We start from the raw sequence: 18345 nt of genomic DNA on the forward strand, positions 1-18345 counted from the left end.
ATTTTATTTTTTTTTTTTTTTTTTTTTTTAATTGTATTTATTTTCTATTCCAAAAAAAAAAAAAAAATAATAATTATAATAATAACAATAATAAAAATATTGAAATATTATAAAATAGTATTAACCTTATTAGTAAAATAATAGGTATATCTTAATTATTATAAAGATAATAATAAAAAATTGTAAAAAAAAAAAAAAAAAAAAAAAAAAAAAAATGAAAAAATGAAAACGAGTTTGAGGATTTTAAAAAAACGAAAGGGGTTTTGAGGATTTCAAAAAACCGAAAAAAAAAAAAAATAAAAATAAATAAAAAATAAAAAATTTGAAAAAAAAAAATTAAAAATAAAAAAAAAAAACGATTGCAAAAATAAAACAATAACATATAATATACACTAGCTGATAAAAAAAAAAAAAAAAAAAAAATTAGTAGAAAGTCCTTTAGTAGTTTTTTTGATTAATTTGACCGACCAAGATTCACACATTTTATTATTTTTTTTTTTTACTTTTTTTTTTTTTAAATTTTTTATTTTGGGATTCTTGGAAATTAATTTAATCATCCCAACAGAGAGTTAAAAATTCCAAAAAAAATATTTCAAACTTTTAACAAATAATAAAAAATAATTTTAATTAACAAATAATAAAAAAATAAAATAATATAAAATAAAATAAAATAAAATAATATAAAATTAAATTAAATTAAATTAAATTAAATTAAATTTTTATTTTTTTCAAACAAATTGATTTAATTTAAAATTTTTTTCCTTTTTTTGTGATATTGGAATTTATATGAAAATTTTATTTGATTAGTTTATTCAATTGGACTTGAATTTAAAATTATTTTCCTTTTTAAAATCGATTTCATTTTATTTTAAATTTAATTATTTTTGTATTTTAGAAAAAAAAATTTTTTTTTAAGTTTTTAAATTTCCCATATTTGATTTAAACTTAAAAATAAAAAAATAATAATAAAAATTAATATAAAAAAAAAAAATTAGCTTTGCAAAAAAAAAAAAAAAAAATTAATATTTTTTTTTTTTTTTTAATTTTTTTTTTTTTAATTTTTTTTTTTTTAATTTTTTTTTTTTTAATTTTTTTTTTCATTTTTATTTTTTTTTTTTTTAATTTTTTTTTTTTTCAATTTATTTAACATACATACCCTATCACATACACATAATTACATATACACCTTTTTACATATATCATTTTTTTTTTTTTTCACAAAAAACTTAAACTTATATAAATAATATACAATGAGTACAGCCGCTAGAAGACGTTTAATGCGTGTATGTATTATTATTATTCTATATCAATTTTTTATTTTTTATTATTTTTTATTTTTTTACACACACTTACTTAAAAATAAAATAAAATTATATTTACTTCACATATATAGGATTTCAAAAGATTACAATCAGATCCACCAGCAGGTATTTCCGGTGCACCATTAGAAAACAATATTTTAATGTGGCAAGCTGTAATTTTTGGGTATGTATTTATAGAAATTCAAAAAATAAATATTTTTTATTTTTTATACTAATACACTTTATTATTATTATTATTATTATTATTATTATTATTATTATTATTATTATTATTATTATTATTATTATTATTATTATTATTATTATTATTATTATTATTATATTAGCCCAGATGATTCAATTTGGGAAGGCGCAACCTTTAAATTATCATTACAATTTTCAGAGGAATAGTAAGTTATTTATTATTTTTTTTTTCCAATTTTACCCTCTTTTAATTATTTAACTAACACTTTATTTTCATAATTAATAATATAACAGTGTAGGTTTTTAATATTGTCATGATTAAGATTTATTGTTTTTAAAATAATACTAACAATTTTATTTATTTATTTTTTTTTTCTTCACCACCATAATAAAACACTATAAATTAATACAAATAAAGCGTAAGTTTTTTTTTTTTTTTTTAATATTTATCTAATACATATTATACTGAACATTTCATTAATATAAATAATTTTCCTTTAAATAATTTTAGCAAACGATGCCCCAACTGTAAAATTTTTATCAAAGATGTTTCATCCTAATGGTAAGTGAATATTTTTAGCTACAGTTAATTGTATAAATATCAATTAAATTTTAGTTTAAAAAAAAAAAAAAAATCGTTTCCCTATATTTAATTATTAATTTCCAATTTATTGTGATTAATAAAATTATAGTTTATGCAGATGGTTCAATTTGTCTCGATATTTTACAAAACCAATGGAGTCCAATTTATGATATTGCAGCAATTTTAACATCCATTCAATCATTATTATGTGATCCAAATCCAAACTCTCCAGCAAATTCAGAATCAGCACGTTTATTCCGTGAAAACAAGAGGGAATACAATCGTAAAGTCAAAGAGATTGTAGAACAAAGTTGGTCATCTTAGTTGTCAGGTTTTTTTTTTATATTTAAAGGTTGTTTTGTGTTTGCATTGATATTTTTATGTATAATATTTCAACAATATTATTTTTCACATAACTATTCATATACAAATAACATTTCAACCAACCACTCATACATACACTCAGTACTTCAAAATTGTAAATATAATTCATTGATCAAAATAGAAGACAAAGTAATAAACTCACTTTTGTTAAAAATAATAAATAAAAGTATGTCAATAACAAAATAATAGGTTGGTTTTCTTTTTTTTTTTTTTTTTTTTTTTTTTTTTTTTTTTAATTTTTTTTTCTTTTTTTTTTTTTTTTAAAAAAAATATCCACACAATTCAGTGAAATAAAACCATAAAGAGTTATGTAAAATATAAATAAATAAAAACAATTTAAAAAAAGTTTATTATGGATTTTTTTTTTTTTTTTTTTATTTGAACGTCGTCTAATATTGGGAAATGAAATCTAAATATATTTTTGTTCTAAAAATAAAAAAATAAAACAGCAGAATAATAAAAAAAAAAAAAATTTTTAATAAAACAAAAATAAAAATAAAAACAAATCAAAAAAAAAAAAAAAACAAAAAAAAAAAAAACAAAAAAAAAAACAAAAAAAATTTTTAAACCAAACCAGCCTTGTTTGACAAAATTGACACCCCAGCCTTTTTAATTATTTTTTATTTTTTATTTTTTATTTTTTTTTTTTTTTTTTTTTTTTGATCACCTTCTGTGAAAGTGGTGAAAAAAAAAAAAAAACACCACACCATGTGTTTTAATATTAAATAAAATAAAAATAAATGTCTATAAATAAAGAAAAAACTAAATTTAACACTTTCAGACTCCCAACTAAAAAAAAAATTTGTTCATGTACACACAATGAATATTCAGAAGATTTGAAGATACCAAAAGCAATTGATGGTGTTCCAATTGAACTCGAAAATATATTAACATTTAAAGAATATGAAAGAATTGTTAAAACTTGTAAAAGAATAATTTCTTTAAAAATGTTTACAGATAAATTGTACTATATAACATTTGCTATGGGAATAGCTGCCTTTTTCTTATATTTCCCATTTTTATACACTCGTAGAAAATTATTGATTTTGGCAATGATTGCAGTAGTTAGTTTCATTCTTTTAGTTGGTTTAGCTTTATCAAGATTAACAATTATGGTAAGTAAATAATTATTTTATATAATCAAAAAAATTTTGTTTAGATAAAATTACTAAAATTAAAAAAAAAAAAAAAAAAAAAAAAAAACAGAAATTAAAAGCAAAATTAGATCAAAAAATTCAAATATTAAATAATGATTTTAAAGAAAAAAATATAATAATTGAAAGAGAGGTTAAAAAAGAACAAGTTTCAAGTATGAGAACAAAAAATCATATTTTAATTAATATAATTTATAATATACAACTTATTGCAGACCAATCAAATTCAACTAAAGCCGAAGAATCTTTACAAAAAGAAATTAAAAAAGAAATCCAAGTAATTGAAAAAAATCCAATTGATAAATTAATTAAAAATAATTATAATAATAGTAATAATGATAATAATAGTAATAATAATAGTTCTTATACCCAATTAAATATATCTAAATTACAACAACCTCAGTCACAACCAATTGAAATAAAAATTAAAAATAAAAACAATGATTACCAAAAGATAGAATATTCAATTGAAATAATTAAAGATTTTAATGTAAATTTAAAGAATGTTGACGATGATGATGATAATAACGATGTTGAAATTGAAATGGATTCAATGAACAAAGCAAACTTTGAAATGGTTTCAAATATCTATAGCGATGATAAAGCTCCATTGATTGTATAAAAAAATAAATAAATAAAAAATAAATAAATAAAATCATTACAAAAAAAAAAAAAAAAAAAAAAAAAAAAAAAATATTAATAGATATATTATAAAATAATTTTATAAAATAATTTTATAATATATATAAAAAAAAACCTTGTTTAAAAACTAAAAGAAAAACCAAATATAAAGATATCTGAATAAATAATAGATAAAATATAAATTACAAGTTATTGAAATGAAAGAAAAAAAACAAATAAATAAATAAAAATTATTGTGAATGATTTTATTATTTATTATTATGATTGTTGGTAATATTATTTTCTACAAATTGAAATTGCTGAAAAGCAACCAACATTTTCATATGATTTTTGAGTCCTTGTTTTGACATAATTATATAAAATTGGTGTTAAACAAGAAAATGTTGGATTTTTAAATAAAACAGTAGATTTTATAATTTCAGTGGTGGTTTTAATTGTTGTTTCAACTGTAGTTCTAATACATGATGAAGTTGTTGTTGTCACTGTTGTTGATGTAGTTATTAATGGTTCAATTGTCTTTGGTAAAAATGTATAGTTTACTATGTCACCGTCGATGATTTGAATTTTATCTATAAATTCTTTTTTTACTTTATTTTTACTTGCAATATATGTCGAAATATTTAATTGAAATTCATTATTATTAAAAAATTGGTTTAACAAATTCCACATTACTAAATCTGATCCACAAAGTTCATTATTTGATGAATATAAAAACTTAAGTGTTAATGCAACTGTTTTACTTTTGTCATTTATAATTTCTAAAATTTCATCTTTTAAAAGTTTGATTAAATTAATTTGAATTTCCTGTACTTGTTTCTCATTCATTGATGTTTCTATTGATGTAGGATTGTTTAAATTTAAATAGCCATATTCATTATCATACAATGTAAATGCATTTGTTTGGTATCCAACATATGTTTGCCTTTGTTGGAAATCTTTTTGAAGAAAAAAAACAGTTTGGGTCAAATATTCATTTTGGTTTGATGATTTTGGATTATTTTGAAATTCTAAACCTGGAAAATAAAATTCGAATAATAATTTATAAATTTTCAATGTATTCTGGTACATATCAACTGTTGAATATCTAACAGGAGTTGTTTCATTTTGACATAACATATTGCCTAATAAATAATTAAAGTTAAGATAACTTTGAATATAATTTTTAGGACCAAAAACTAAATTTGAAAATTTAATTTTTGATAAAATAAAACTATTCCAATGTTTGCAAACCAAATGTAAACTTTGACAAAATGAGAAAAACTGTTCATCACCTTTTGAATAATCAATTGAATAATTTAAAATTTTTAAAGTTAATAAATTTGAAAGTTTAAAACTGTTTACTGCTATCTTTGTTTCAACCACATGTTTATGATTTAATTTTTGTTTTTTTGATACAATATATGGTATTTGAATAAATGATGGATTATTGGAAACATTTGAATTTTCATTTGTAATAATAATCACTGAAAATATGAGTGAGCTCTCATACTCACTACGATGATTCAAATTGCATGATCTAAAAATTCCATGATTTCTTAAATTTTGATTTGAAAATAACAATACATTTGAAAGGTTTATTTCATTAATATCATATACATTGAAAATTATATTGTGTGATTTAATGAGTGATACCATTTTTATATTATTTGTTCCATAATGATTTATTAATGAGTCGTACATATATAAGTCCATACCACTTAATTTTTCAATCCAATCAGAGGTTGTATACAAATCGTTCAAAATAATTCCTATTTGGTTACCTTTGTATATAAGTTTATCAAATTCAATTATCACCATTTTCATTGCAATATTTCTAAAACCAATACTTTCTATGGATGGTGATCCCAATCGTTGCATTTTAAATGGATCCATTGTAAACATATCAAATTCTAGTAAACCAAAATATGGGTTTCGGTTGTTTGAATTTATAAATACTGTAATATCATTATCAGGTAAAACGCAATACTTTATTGAGTATTTATTATAATCAAAAAACATACCACTCTTTGAAATAGATATTTTTTCAAATAATTTTGATCGATTATGTCTTATTTCAATTTCATCACCATCATATCCTATTGGAACAAATAATTTACCCACAAATCTTTTTCCATTTTCAACAGTTACCCATTTATTAATTATTTGATTTTCTTGTTGTATTCCATCCAATTCAACTCCATTTGTTGTGATATTATTGTTTGTTTGTTTAAATATATGTAATTTTATAAAATCAACTTGTCTTTGGTTTGTACTGTACATACTATCTATTGAATATGTTACCCAATAACCATCCTTATAATTAGGAATAACCAAATCATAATGATTCTCAATGATTTTATAATTGTCATTTTTATTTATCGAAGTTGCAATCTTTAATAGTTCATGAAAATTTGGACTAAATATTTTACCACATTTTGTAAAATTAATATAAATGTATGGATTTATACAAAATATTGTTTTGTTTTCTTTTATTTTTTTTTCTTGTCCTTCTATATCTTCATGATCTTCATCATCATCTTCTTCATAGTCGTCATCGTATATAATTGGAGTATTAATAAAACTATCAATTGTGGTTGCCTTACTACTATTTCTTGAATTATTATTATCGAATTCATCATTATCAACAGTTTCTATACAAAAGGATACTTTATTTGGGAAATAAAGAAAATTCATTAAACTATTTATTTTTATATTATCAATGCTATTATCATATAAATCAATTAAACTAAAAATATTTGAATGATTTTTTTTTTTATTTATTGAATCTATAATTGAATCTCTTATTTTAAGATAACTATTTAAATAATCCATTTAAATTTTTTAAAACTATTTTATTACAAAAAATTAAATATTAAAAAATTAAAAAAATAACTTAAATTTTTTTTTTTTTATTAATCAAAGCAAATACTTACGTTAAAAAAAACATATATATATTATAATAAATTGAATTTTGGAAATTTTATTTATTTATTTTTGGTGGTAATACCACATGTGGGAAATAATTAATAAAAAAATACAAAAACAAAAAAAATTAATTGTTTAAAAAAAAAAAAAAAAAAAAAAAAAAAAAAAAAAAAAATAATTGGAAAAATTTAGGGTTTGACCATACAAAACTTTTTTTAAATTAATTATTATTTTGTTTTACAAATTTAGTAAATTTAAATAATTTTTTGAGTGAATAAATAAGCTATTTATATAATACAAAAAATTGTAAATTTTACATTTCAAATAAACATTCATTGCTTTACAAATTTTTCACTGCAAAAAAAAAAATAAAAAAAATAATTAAGCAATGTATGTATGTATTAAGTGAAAAAAAATTTTATGAGTGGAATGTTTAAATAAAAATTAAATATAATATAATTTATTTAAACATAATTTTAATATTTTAAAATGCTCAATAATTATATTCACAAATTAGTTTATATTTTTTTTTTTTTTTTTGTTTCATTGAAAGTTTCATATTGTAATTTGCATTATTTAGGATTAGATTGGAATCAAAATGTTGGAGGTAAATGGATTTGTGTTGATAAAAATTCACAACCTAATATCAAAGATTTTTTTTATAAATATAATGGTGGTTTTCATAAGTATATTTATAAAACTTATAATTTTTCATATCCCAATAAACCAACAGGAAATGGTGTATATGTTTATTTTTCCCAAAATGGTGAAATAGCCTATATAGGAAAATCGTGGCAGAAAAAATTTAACGGGATTTATGATAGGATTGCAGCCCATCAAAATAAAGATTTGTTTGGCCAACCAAAAAATAAAGATGAAATTCTAAAAGAAATAAATGGTTTACTTTCACATGATGAGATTCAAAATATTGAAAAAAGAGAGAAAATTACTAAATATTGTTACCTACCAATTCCCAATAACTCTCCAAGAGAATTAGCATATTATATAGAAGGTAGTTTACTCTCAATTTTCCATTCTTCTATTAATTCTTGGCAAAACGGAGGCCCTTCTGGTGATACGGGTATTTTTAATCGTTTTAGAATTCCAATAATAAGATATACCACAAATGAATATTCTATGTTGTATACTGCAAATGATGAAAATGTTAATAATTACTATTCTGTATTTGAGAATCCGGACTTTTATAAAATTTTTTATTACTTCAAGAATTATCAAAAAGTAGAAGATGATTTGGAAAATTGTGAACAAGAATTAAAAATAAATAAAAATGAATTGAAACGAGAAATTTCGTCAATCCAAAAATTTTTGAAATCCACCAATTTGGAGGATGCATTCCATAATTTTAGAATTGGATATATAAAGGGTCACTCGAAAAACAGTAATCAAGCAGTACCAGGGGTTACTTTTACTAATATGCTGTCAGCTCTGTTTTATAATGTTAATTTGTTGCCAAAGTCTAATGAAAATGTTGAAATGCTTATTAAAATTTTAGAAAAAGTACAAAATGATGGAAATAAAAATAAAGCTAATGAAGTTTTTTGTCCTCAGGAAAAATCTTTAAATTATAAAATTCAAACTTTAGAAAAGAACAATGAAGATGCTAGAATAGTAAATAATCAACTTAATTCGACGATTAATTCAAATGAAATAAAAAACAAAGACATAATTTCAAAACAAGAAAATGAAATTATTACTTTAAAAATTGAAAATCAAAAATTAAAAAGTAACATTACTCTATTATATGGTGAAATTTCAATTTTAGAAAAACAATTAAATGGTAACATTACTCAATTAAATGGTGCAATATCAATTTTAGAAAAACAATTAAATGGTAACATTACCTTATTAAATGAAGAAATTTCATCATTGAACTCAATAATTACTGATTATGAAAGAAATAATACAATTTTGACTCATCAAGCAGAGCTTGATTCATTTGAATTAAAATCATATGATCAATGTATTATTGATAGAAATAGATACAAAATGGAATCAGAAAAATCACCATTTAATTTAAAACAATACCCATCGTTGGTTAAAATTGATGATGTTTCACAATGTCCAAAATATAAATGCTTAAAAAGAAAATCATTAAATGAGTGGACTATTGGACTAAACATCCCAGCTTTTTGTAGAGAAAGTCGATATGATTGTTCGTTGTGTTACAAATACATAGAATGCAGTTTTTCTGATGAATTTTAAACAAATTTAAGCGCACTTTTTGTAATTTAAAATATTTTTATATGGGAGCCCATATAAAATTAATATGTATAATTTTCAAATTTTGAAAAATGCTAAAACTTGAATGTTTTTCACAATATATTTCTCAATCACTCCAATTAAACCATAGTTTTATTCAAAATAAATTAATAATTAATATCAACAATAAATAGATTTTTTGCATTTTTTTTTTTTTTTTTTTTTTTTTTTTTGGTTTTTTAAAACTGATTTTAGGCTTTTTATTATTTTTTAAAAAATTCTATTATATGGTTATATATTTGTTTTAACTTTTAAATTTTATCTTTAATTTATTTTTTATAAATAATCTGAATAAAAATAATAATTTAATTATAATTAATACTATTAAAATGAGTTGATAGAATTAACTATAAAAGGATAATTAATATTATTAATTTAATAATTTTTGGAGTTATTTATAATAATTGAAAATATTTTTTTTAATAATATATAATTCATAAAAATTAATTAATAATACTATTTAAATTAACAATTAATAAAATATTGATACCAATAAATGAATGTAATGATATATTAAAATTAATATCAACACCACTATTAAATGATGATATAAATGGTTTATTTTTAATTTAATATAAATTTTTTTTTTTTTTTTTTCCTTAAAAAAAAAAAAATTATAAATATATATTATTTATTTTGAAGTTTTATTTGAAAGGTAAAATGATTAAAAAGTTATAATAAAAGAAATGAATTGATTGGATTATTTACATTAAATTGTTTAATAAAATATAAATAATAATTTTTTTACCTATTATTACTATAAATTATTACAATTTTAATTTTTTTTTTTTTTTTTAAAAATTATTTTAAAAACTAAAAAATTTCTTCTTCTTTTTAAGATGTTTCTTAATTGTCATATAATGTTGAAATCTTTTTTCACACATTTTACAACCTCTACATAATATATATAAATATTGGGAATCCTCCATTATATATGATGATGGATTTTTTTTATCTGATTCTCTTTTTGAAAATAAAGTTCTTGGTGTCATTGGTCCTTTTTGCGATTCCTTTGGTTTTGGACTTGTAGGTAAAGATTTTCCTCTTGATGATAATACTTTTGTAGGAGTTTGTTGACCTTCAACTGGAACATCATTTGAATTTAATTCTTTTTACCAAATAAATTATTAAGATTAATATAAATATAAATTATATACATTCAAAAAAAAAAAAAAATAAAAATAAAATACAAAAAAAAAAAAAAAAAAAAAAAAAAAAAAAAATAGAATAAATACCATTTAAACCAATTAACTTTGGTACAATCATTTTATTTATGTTGAAATTTTAATTATATTACAAAAAATTTTTTTTTTTTAATTAATAAAAAAAAAAAAAAAAAAATGTTGAGAAAATTAGATATATAAATATAAAAAAAAAACTAAAAATAGGTTAAGAAATTTTAAAAACAAAAAGTTTCTATTTATAAATATTTGTTATTTTTATAATGAGGTGAGTTTTCAATGTGTTATAAGAAAAAGGTTCTTTTTTATTTTTTTTAAATATGAAAAATATTATGAAAAAAAAAAAAAATTAATTTATTAAAAAAAAAAAAAAAGAAAAAAAAAAACAATTATTTATTTAATAAAAAAATAAATTGTTATTGTTATCATTTGTAAACAAGTAAAATTTCGAATTTGTGTTGTTATCATTAAGTGGTTTGTGTGTTAAAAGTGTGGTGCGTGTGTGTAGAATTAATTTAAATTTTTTTTTTTTTTTTTTTCAAGTGAGAAACGCGTTTGTTGGGGGGTGTGGAAATCAGAAATTTACAAATAAATTGTAGATTATTAATAGAAATTTTTTTTTTTTTTTACAAAACACACTTTGCATTATAATTTATGATTTTGATCAGAAAATCTTGTTTTAAAATGTTTTATTAATTTTTTTAAAGTTTGGATTTAAAATATTAATAATAAAAAAAAAAGAAAAACAATTTTTTTTTAAAATAATTAAAATAATTATATGAAAATTTTTTATAAAACTTTGAGATTTATTCAATAATTGAGGGCAAAAGGTTTTTTATAATATCTCGTTTTTAATTAAAAAAAAAAAAAACATAGATTAATATTAACTTTAATTAATAATTATTTTAATTTTAAATTTAATTTTAAAATAATTAATTTAAAAAATATATAAGGAAATTGAAATCATACCTCAAATTTTGTGAAAAAAAAAAAAAATTTAAAAGAATAATCGATTGTATCTATAGATTTTAAGAGTGATTAAAACTATAATAAAAGAATTCGAATTACTGGATTTTTTTTTTTTTTTTTTTTCAAAAAATTTAAAAAAAAAGATATCTACCAAATAATAGTCTCGATTATAATAATAAAATAAATATAAAAAAATAAGTTATGTTGTAGTTTATTTATTATAAAAAAAAAAAAAAACTGTTTACTTTTTAATGATATTTTATTTTGTAAATTATATTTGTAAAATAGTTTTTGTAGTTTCGGTCCGAAAATATCTCAGTTTCAAGTATGGATTGAATTTATTCGACATCTCAAATATATAAAAATAAAAGAAAAATTGATATTAAATTTAATATTTAATATTAAAAAATAAAAGAAAAATTGATATTAAATTTAAATTTTAAATTTTATAGATTATCAAAGGATCTTTATAAATCCTTATTTAATCATAGTTTTACTTTATTTTCTAATTTTTTTTTTTTTTGTTTTTTTTTATGTAATTATTATATATATATATATAAATTTTTTTTTTTTTTTTTTTTTTTTTTTTTTTTTTATATTTTTTAATTATTATTTTTTAATTTAAATCTAAATAAAATTATTATTATTTTTTACTACTATTATACAATTGAAGATTCAGGATTTGAACTTACTGAAGCTGATAATGGTGAAGGATTTTCAAAATGATTTGAAGATGTTGTAGTTGAAGAGGAAGGTGAGAAAAATAATTTATGTTCATATTTACTTCTAATATATTTATCTCTTTCTTCCATTGTTGAGTCAGGAGTCAGTTTTTTAAATTGTGGAGGTATATTATATTCATAGAGTTGATTTACTTTATCATTACCGCCGGTATCTCTAAAGAATTGAATCATATTTCTATCCCAAATATCCATTGTTACAGAACGTACCTTTGAAAGATGAACACCTAAATTACGATGAACACCACTACAATTGATACAAATGAAAACACCCAAATTAATTGATGCCCACAATGGTGATGGACAACCACAATCTGAGCAATATTTATTATCCTCTTGTTCCAATAGTTTGTTTAGTGATTCTTTATTTTCATCCAACATTTTTTGAACACCATCTTCAACATCATCTTCTTTCAATCTCATACTTAAACGATTACTACTATTTACACTGCTACTACTAGTATTGCTATTTGTTCTTGAATGACTACTATGACCACCACCACCACTACCACCACTACCACCACCACCAGTTTTATATTTCAAATAAGCTTCCATTGAAATGGATTGAGCAGACTGTATACAAGTTATCCAATTTAACATTTGTGAACCAGAAACACAAGAGAAATGTAAAGTTTTATCGGTAGTGAGTACTTGGAATGTATATTTATCGTTTGTGGATTTTACAACCTTTGCAGAGCAGAATATGATTTGAATTGATTTCTTTGGTTCTTTCTTTGATGTCTCTTGTTGTTCTTGTGATTTATAGATGGAAATTGATTCTTGATTTAAAACCACCCATCTTTGTTTCCATTTACTAATTAATTTACCACCTTGAACTCCAAGATATCCTTTCTTAAATCCATTCATTTCATCATCTGCACTACTACTATCGAATGTTGATGAACTTGGTGAACCTGGTGCTAATGAACCATTGATTTTATTTGGTGTTAACATTTTATTTACTGAAGGTGAACCACCATTACTACCAACCTTTTTATGTGTTGGTACAAATCCACTATGCGATTTCTCTGTAGTTGTTGTAGTTGTTGTAGTTGTTTCTCTTGGTGATCCTGGTGATACTGTTGATAATGGTGGTAAACTATATCTTTGATTTGATTTTTTAATTTTCTATTATTAAAAATAAATAAATAAATAAATAAAATTATTAATATAAATAATTATTATTATTATTATTATTATTATTATTATTATTATTATTATTATTATTATTATATTTTAGTTATAACTATATTACAACATACATTAACTTGTGGTGACAATGAAGATGTATTTGAACTATTTAATGAACGTAAAAAGAAGATAACACCACGTAATGATACGATCCAAGCGAAATATTCAAATTCTTCAAATGGTGGAGTTGATAAATAACGTGTTACAATTGGACCATTTTCATTGTATTGACCATTTCCAAATACCAATGTTGCTGTTAATTGGAAACAATTATCTTTAATCTCTTTTTCTTTAACTTGACCTTTGTCCAATGATAAAACTTCAATCTCTATTTCATCTTTATTACTCTCATAAATGAATAAACAACCCTCTTTTAATACACACCATCTTTGATTCCAATTATCTCCTCCAATCGTTGGTGAAATATATTGTGTTGCATCTGATCTTAATATATTTAAAAATCCTCGTTTCTCTGGAACTTCCAATGAAATACCTGGCATTTTTTTTATTATTATTATTATTTAATTTTATTATTATTATTAAATAAATATTTTTGTTAATTTTAAAAAAATAAATAAATAAATAAACAAATAAATAAAATAAATAGAAATAAATAAATAGAAATACAATCAAACTAAATAATGAATTAAAAAATAAATAAATAAAAAAATTTTAACCTTTTTTTAATAAAAAAAAAAAAAAATATATTAAAAAAAAAAAATAATAACCATCCAAAAAAATACAATAATAAAAATACAAAAAACATTTTATATTAATTATTCAATGACAATAGTAATTGTTTTTGTTTTGTGTATTTTTAAGTGTTGGTGTTTATATGTATTTATATTATAAAATACACTACAATACCAAAATGGTGTAAGCATACTATTAAGATAAAGATCTTTTATGTCTGTGTGTGTGTGTGTGTGTGTGTGTGTGTGTGTGTGTATATGTGTGGTTTATTTATTTTATAAAAAAAATTAAATAAAAATAAAAACATAATAAAAATATGGACAGTGGGTGTTGCTTATAAATGATATTTAAAAGAAAAAAATATAATTTTTTAAAAAAAAAAAAAAAAACAAATAATGCTATTTTTGATTTATATTGTTATTGATGATTTATAGTAATCAAGATTGTGTGTTATTTATGTGAATAATTATAAAAACTACCACCATTATTATAATTATGCCTAGCTACTATTACTATATTGAGTGGTGCATATAATATTTTATATAAAACTGGAAATTTATTTTTACATATGTATATATAAATATATATTTGTATTTGTATTTTTATTTGTATTTTTATTTGTGTGTATACATATTTAAAATATAATAATAATAATAATAATAATAATAATAATAATAATAATAATAATAATAACAATAATAAAAAAAGTATAATAAAAATAAAAAATAAAATAAAATAAAATTTTAAAAAACATACCATCATCAGCTGATTCAACAGCCATATTTTTCTTAACAATGACATTCTTTTTTAAATTTTTAATTGCAAATTGTAAATCATCGGATCTAACAATATGAGATGCTGCGCTATTATTATTTTTTTCTTTTTCTTTTTCTTTTTCTTTTTCTTTTTCTTTTTCTTTTTCTTTTTCTTTTTCTTTTTCTTTTTCTTTATCTTTTGATTTTGAACCAAATGAAATTGAAGCTCTCTTTTTTTCTTTTGGAATTTCACCACTACTATTTATGCTATTATGTACACTTTGTGGTGAATGTGGTGGTGATAAATGTGAACTACCATTGCTACCAGTCGATAAATTTAATATATTATTTCCACTATTTTTTAATTCTGATGATAAGGATAAAGGATTGAATGAACTACTACTTCCACCACCACCACTACTACTACCACTACCACCACTGTTGCCTAATGATATGGATGGAGTACCAATACTATTTCTTTTATTTATACTTGCTTTTATATTTTCAAGTAATTCTGATTGTTGTGATTTTTGTTTTCCAATTGTTCCTAATCCATTAACTGAAAGTGTTGGAGGTTGTGTTGAAGGTGGAGGCATTATTATATATATTATTTTTTTTTTTTTTTTTTTTTTTTTTTTTTTTTTTTTTATTATTGTAATAATAAATTTCTTGAGAAGTGTGCTATTACTTTGTAGTTTGTTTTAACTATTTTTAGAATTGGTTTTTGGTTTTTTTTTTTTTTTCTTTTATATTCTTATTATATTTTTATTTAATATCCTCTATAAATATATTTATATGTACTATAATATACAAAAACTATTAAATATTTATTTTTTTTTATCTGTTAATTTTATCTGGTAATAAAATAAATTTTTAAGAGTGTGGGGTGGTGGGAAATTATTTTTTTATTATTATTATTATTATTATTACTATTGTTTTTTTATTTTTCTCTATAGAAATGTCTAAAATATATTAATAATAAAAAAATAATAGTTAGTTTTTTTCTTTTTTTAATTGTTTTTTTTTTTTTTCTTATTTTTATTATTATTATTATTTTTATTATTATTTTTTTTTTTTTCAGGTCTGTCGAGTTTCTGGTGTGAATATGTGTGAATGAATGAATGAATGTACATGTATGCAATATGTGTACACACTAACTTAAAATCAAAAAATAAGTATGTATGTTTTTTTTTTTTTGAGATAATAAAAATTTAAAAAAAAAAAAAAAAAAAAAAAAAAAAAAAAAAAAAAAAAAAAAACATACAATACCAATAATATATTTTAAGATAAATAATTTAATAATGAAAATTATAATTTCACAAAATGAAATAAAAACATAAAAAAATAATAATAATAATAATAGTAATATTAATATAAAAAAAATAAAAATAAAAAAATAAATAAAATAATAAATATTAAAAAAGGGGGAGACAGAGAGCGAGTGGAAAGTGTGAACCAAATAATGTATACAATTGTTTGTACAATTAGATAATAATAATATTGGTGTTATTTTTTTTAAATTATTATTTTTTAATTTTTTTTTTTTTTTTTTTGGGATTGTTTTATTTTCAAAAAGATAGAGTATATGCACAAAAAAAAAAAAAAAACTGAATTTTTAAATTGATGTTGGTATTCTGATTTATCAATAAGGTGATTGATGATAATAATAAATATGATTTACTGTTACTACTACACTTATGCTAATATTATTATTATTTTTATTATTATTTTTATTTTTACTAATTTTACCACTTTCAAAGAAATAAATATTTTATATTTTTTGAATTTTATATTTTAAAATTTTAAATATTTTATAATTATTGAAACAATAGTAATAATTTTATAATAATAAAAATTATTATTATTATTATTATTATTATTATTATTATTATTATTATTATTATTATTATTATTATTATTATTGATTTTATTATTATTGATTTTATTATTGATTTTATTATTGATTTTATTATTTGCGAGATAAATTTAAATTTTAAATAAGAAAAAAAAAATAAAAAATAAAAAATAAAAACTCTATCTATTATAATAATAATTAAAAGAATAATTATATTGTTTTCTTTACTTTTTTTTTTTTTATATGTTGCTTTTATTTTTATTTATTTCTTTACTTCCACTTTCTTTGTCTAATATTATTATAAAGAAATTAAAAATTTTTTGTTTTTTTTGTTTTTTTGTTTTTTTTTTTTCCTCCCACTATCATTATTTAATTAAATTAAATGAATTGAATTGAATTGAATTTAGTAGTGGTGGGGGGTGGTGAGTTAGTGTTAAGTGGGGGGTTGTAATAGTGGTGGTTGTAATGGTAGTGTGGTAGATAATAAAAATATAATAACAACAACAATGATGATGATTTTCATCATCAACTATATTAAAATTTAATTTCCAAAAAAAAAAAAAAAAATTAAAAAAAAAAAAAAAAAAAAAAAAGAGATAGCTTTGTTAAAATTATTATTTTATTATTAAAATAATAATAATAATAAAAATACTTTAAAAAACTAAAAAACTAAAAAAAGAAAAAAAAAAAAAAAAAAAAAAAAAACACACACTTCCATTTGTCTTGAATCTGTGAATGTATGTTTTTAGTTGTGTTGTGCTATGTGTTTTGTAAACTATCGTTCTAAAAGTTATAGCTGGGGGTTTTTATTATTTGTGTGGTCAATTATTATTATCTTTTTTTTTTTTTTTTTCTAACTTGTTAAATCTGTGTTTTTTTGGTTTTTTTTTATTTTTTTTTATCAATTTACCGAATGTGGTTATAAAAAAAAGTTTATATGCATTATATATATATATATATACAAATTATTTTTTGTATGGTGTATTTGAAATGTTGTTATTTCGCTTTTTTTTTTTCTTTGGTGGTTTGGGAGAGAGAGAAAAAAAAAAAAAAAAAATTTGTTGTTGTTATTGATGAGAGAGTGAATGAAACAATTTGTGGTGTGTTTGTTATAATTACAATATTAGTATGCACTTGATTTTGAAACTACAAAATATAGGTGTATATTTGTAATCTAATTATTTGTATATTTGCTTAATTATTGTTATTTTTATATTACTATTTTTTTTTTTTTTTTTTTATTGTACATTGAACATAGTGAGCTTTTATTATTATTATTTTTGTTTTGTTTTTTTTTTTTTTTATTTTTAATTTTTTTATTTTTAATTTTTTTATTTTTAATAATTATTTTTTGTATTTTTTTCTCAAACTTTTTTTTTAATGGTGAATTATATAAAACATTATGTGATTTATTACTGTGATATGTGGGTTTGAAAATAAAAAAAAAAAATAAAAATAAAAAAAATTAAAAATAAAATGAGATTTTGTGGTGATTTTGTGTGTGTTTAT

The 18345-nt window shown here is 19.3% G+C and overlaps 6 protein-coding genes across 6 annotated transcripts; 3 read left to right on the forward strand and 3 right to left on the reverse strand.

Annotated features, from left to right (window-relative positions):
• Positions 1-1250: 1250 nt before the first annotated feature.
• rad6 (ubiquitin-conjugating enzyme E2) lies at positions 1251-2412 on the forward strand (the record flags this gene model as incomplete). The annotated part of the gene is made up of 7 exons (XM_638368.2): positions 1251-1283; positions 1394-1485; positions 1649-1711; position 1800; position 1924; positions 2017-2067; positions 2198-2412. 7 exons carry the CDS (start codon positions 1251-1253, stop codon positions 2410-2412), a joined length of 456 nt encoding a protein of 151 aa, XP_643460.2.
• Positions 2413-3212: 800 nt separating this feature from the next.
• On the forward strand, positions 3213-4248 carry DDB_G0275549 (hypothetical protein; the record flags this gene model as incomplete). The annotated part of the gene is made up of 2 exons (XM_638369.1): positions 3213-3587; positions 3679-4248. The coding sequence occupies 2 exons, from the start codon at positions 3213-3215 to the stop codon at positions 4246-4248; spliced, it is 945 nt and encodes a 314-aa protein (XP_643461.1).
• Positions 4249-4544: 296 nt separating this feature from the next.
• On the reverse strand, positions 4545-7079 carry DDB_G0275785 (hypothetical protein; the record flags this gene model as incomplete). The annotated part of the gene is made up of 1 exon (XM_638370.1): positions 4545-7079. The coding sequence occupies one exon, from the start codon at positions 7077-7079 to the stop codon at positions 4545-4547; it is 2535 nt and encodes an 844-aa protein (XP_643462.1).
• A 582-nt stretch (positions 7080-7661) lies between these two features.
• DDB_G0275783 (hypothetical protein) lies at positions 7662-9395 on the forward strand (the record flags this gene model as incomplete). Its single annotated transcript, XM_638371.1, has 1 exon — positions 7662-9395. The coding sequence occupies one exon, from the start codon at positions 7662-7664 to the stop codon at positions 9393-9395; it is 1734 nt and encodes a 577-aa protein (XP_643463.1).
• Positions 9396-10258: 863 nt separating this feature from the next.
• On the reverse strand, positions 10259-10718 carry DDB_G0275551 (hypothetical protein; the record flags this gene model as incomplete). The annotated part of the gene is made up of 2 exons (XM_638372.1): positions 10259-10560; positions 10688-10718. 2 exons carry the CDS (start codon positions 10716-10718, stop codon positions 10259-10261), a joined length of 333 nt encoding a protein of 110 aa, XP_643464.1.
• A 1543-nt stretch (positions 10719-12261) lies between these two features.
• DDB_G0275843 (Arf GTPase activating protein) lies at positions 12262-15577 on the reverse strand (the record flags this gene model as incomplete). The annotated part of the gene is made up of 3 exons (XM_638373.3): positions 12262-13470; positions 13605-14026; positions 14983-15577. The coding sequence occupies 3 exons, from the start codon at positions 15575-15577 to the stop codon at positions 12262-12264; spliced, it is 2226 nt and encodes a 741-aa protein (XP_643465.3).
• Positions 15578-18345: the final 2768 nt, after the last annotated feature.

This window comes from Dictyostelium discoideum, assembly GCF_000004695.1.
Source record: "Dictyostelium discoideum AX4 chromosome 2 chromosome, whole genome shotgun sequence".
Taxonomy (NCBI): Eukaryota; Evosea; class Eumycetozoa; order Dictyosteliales; family Dictyosteliaceae; genus Dictyostelium; species Dictyostelium discoideum.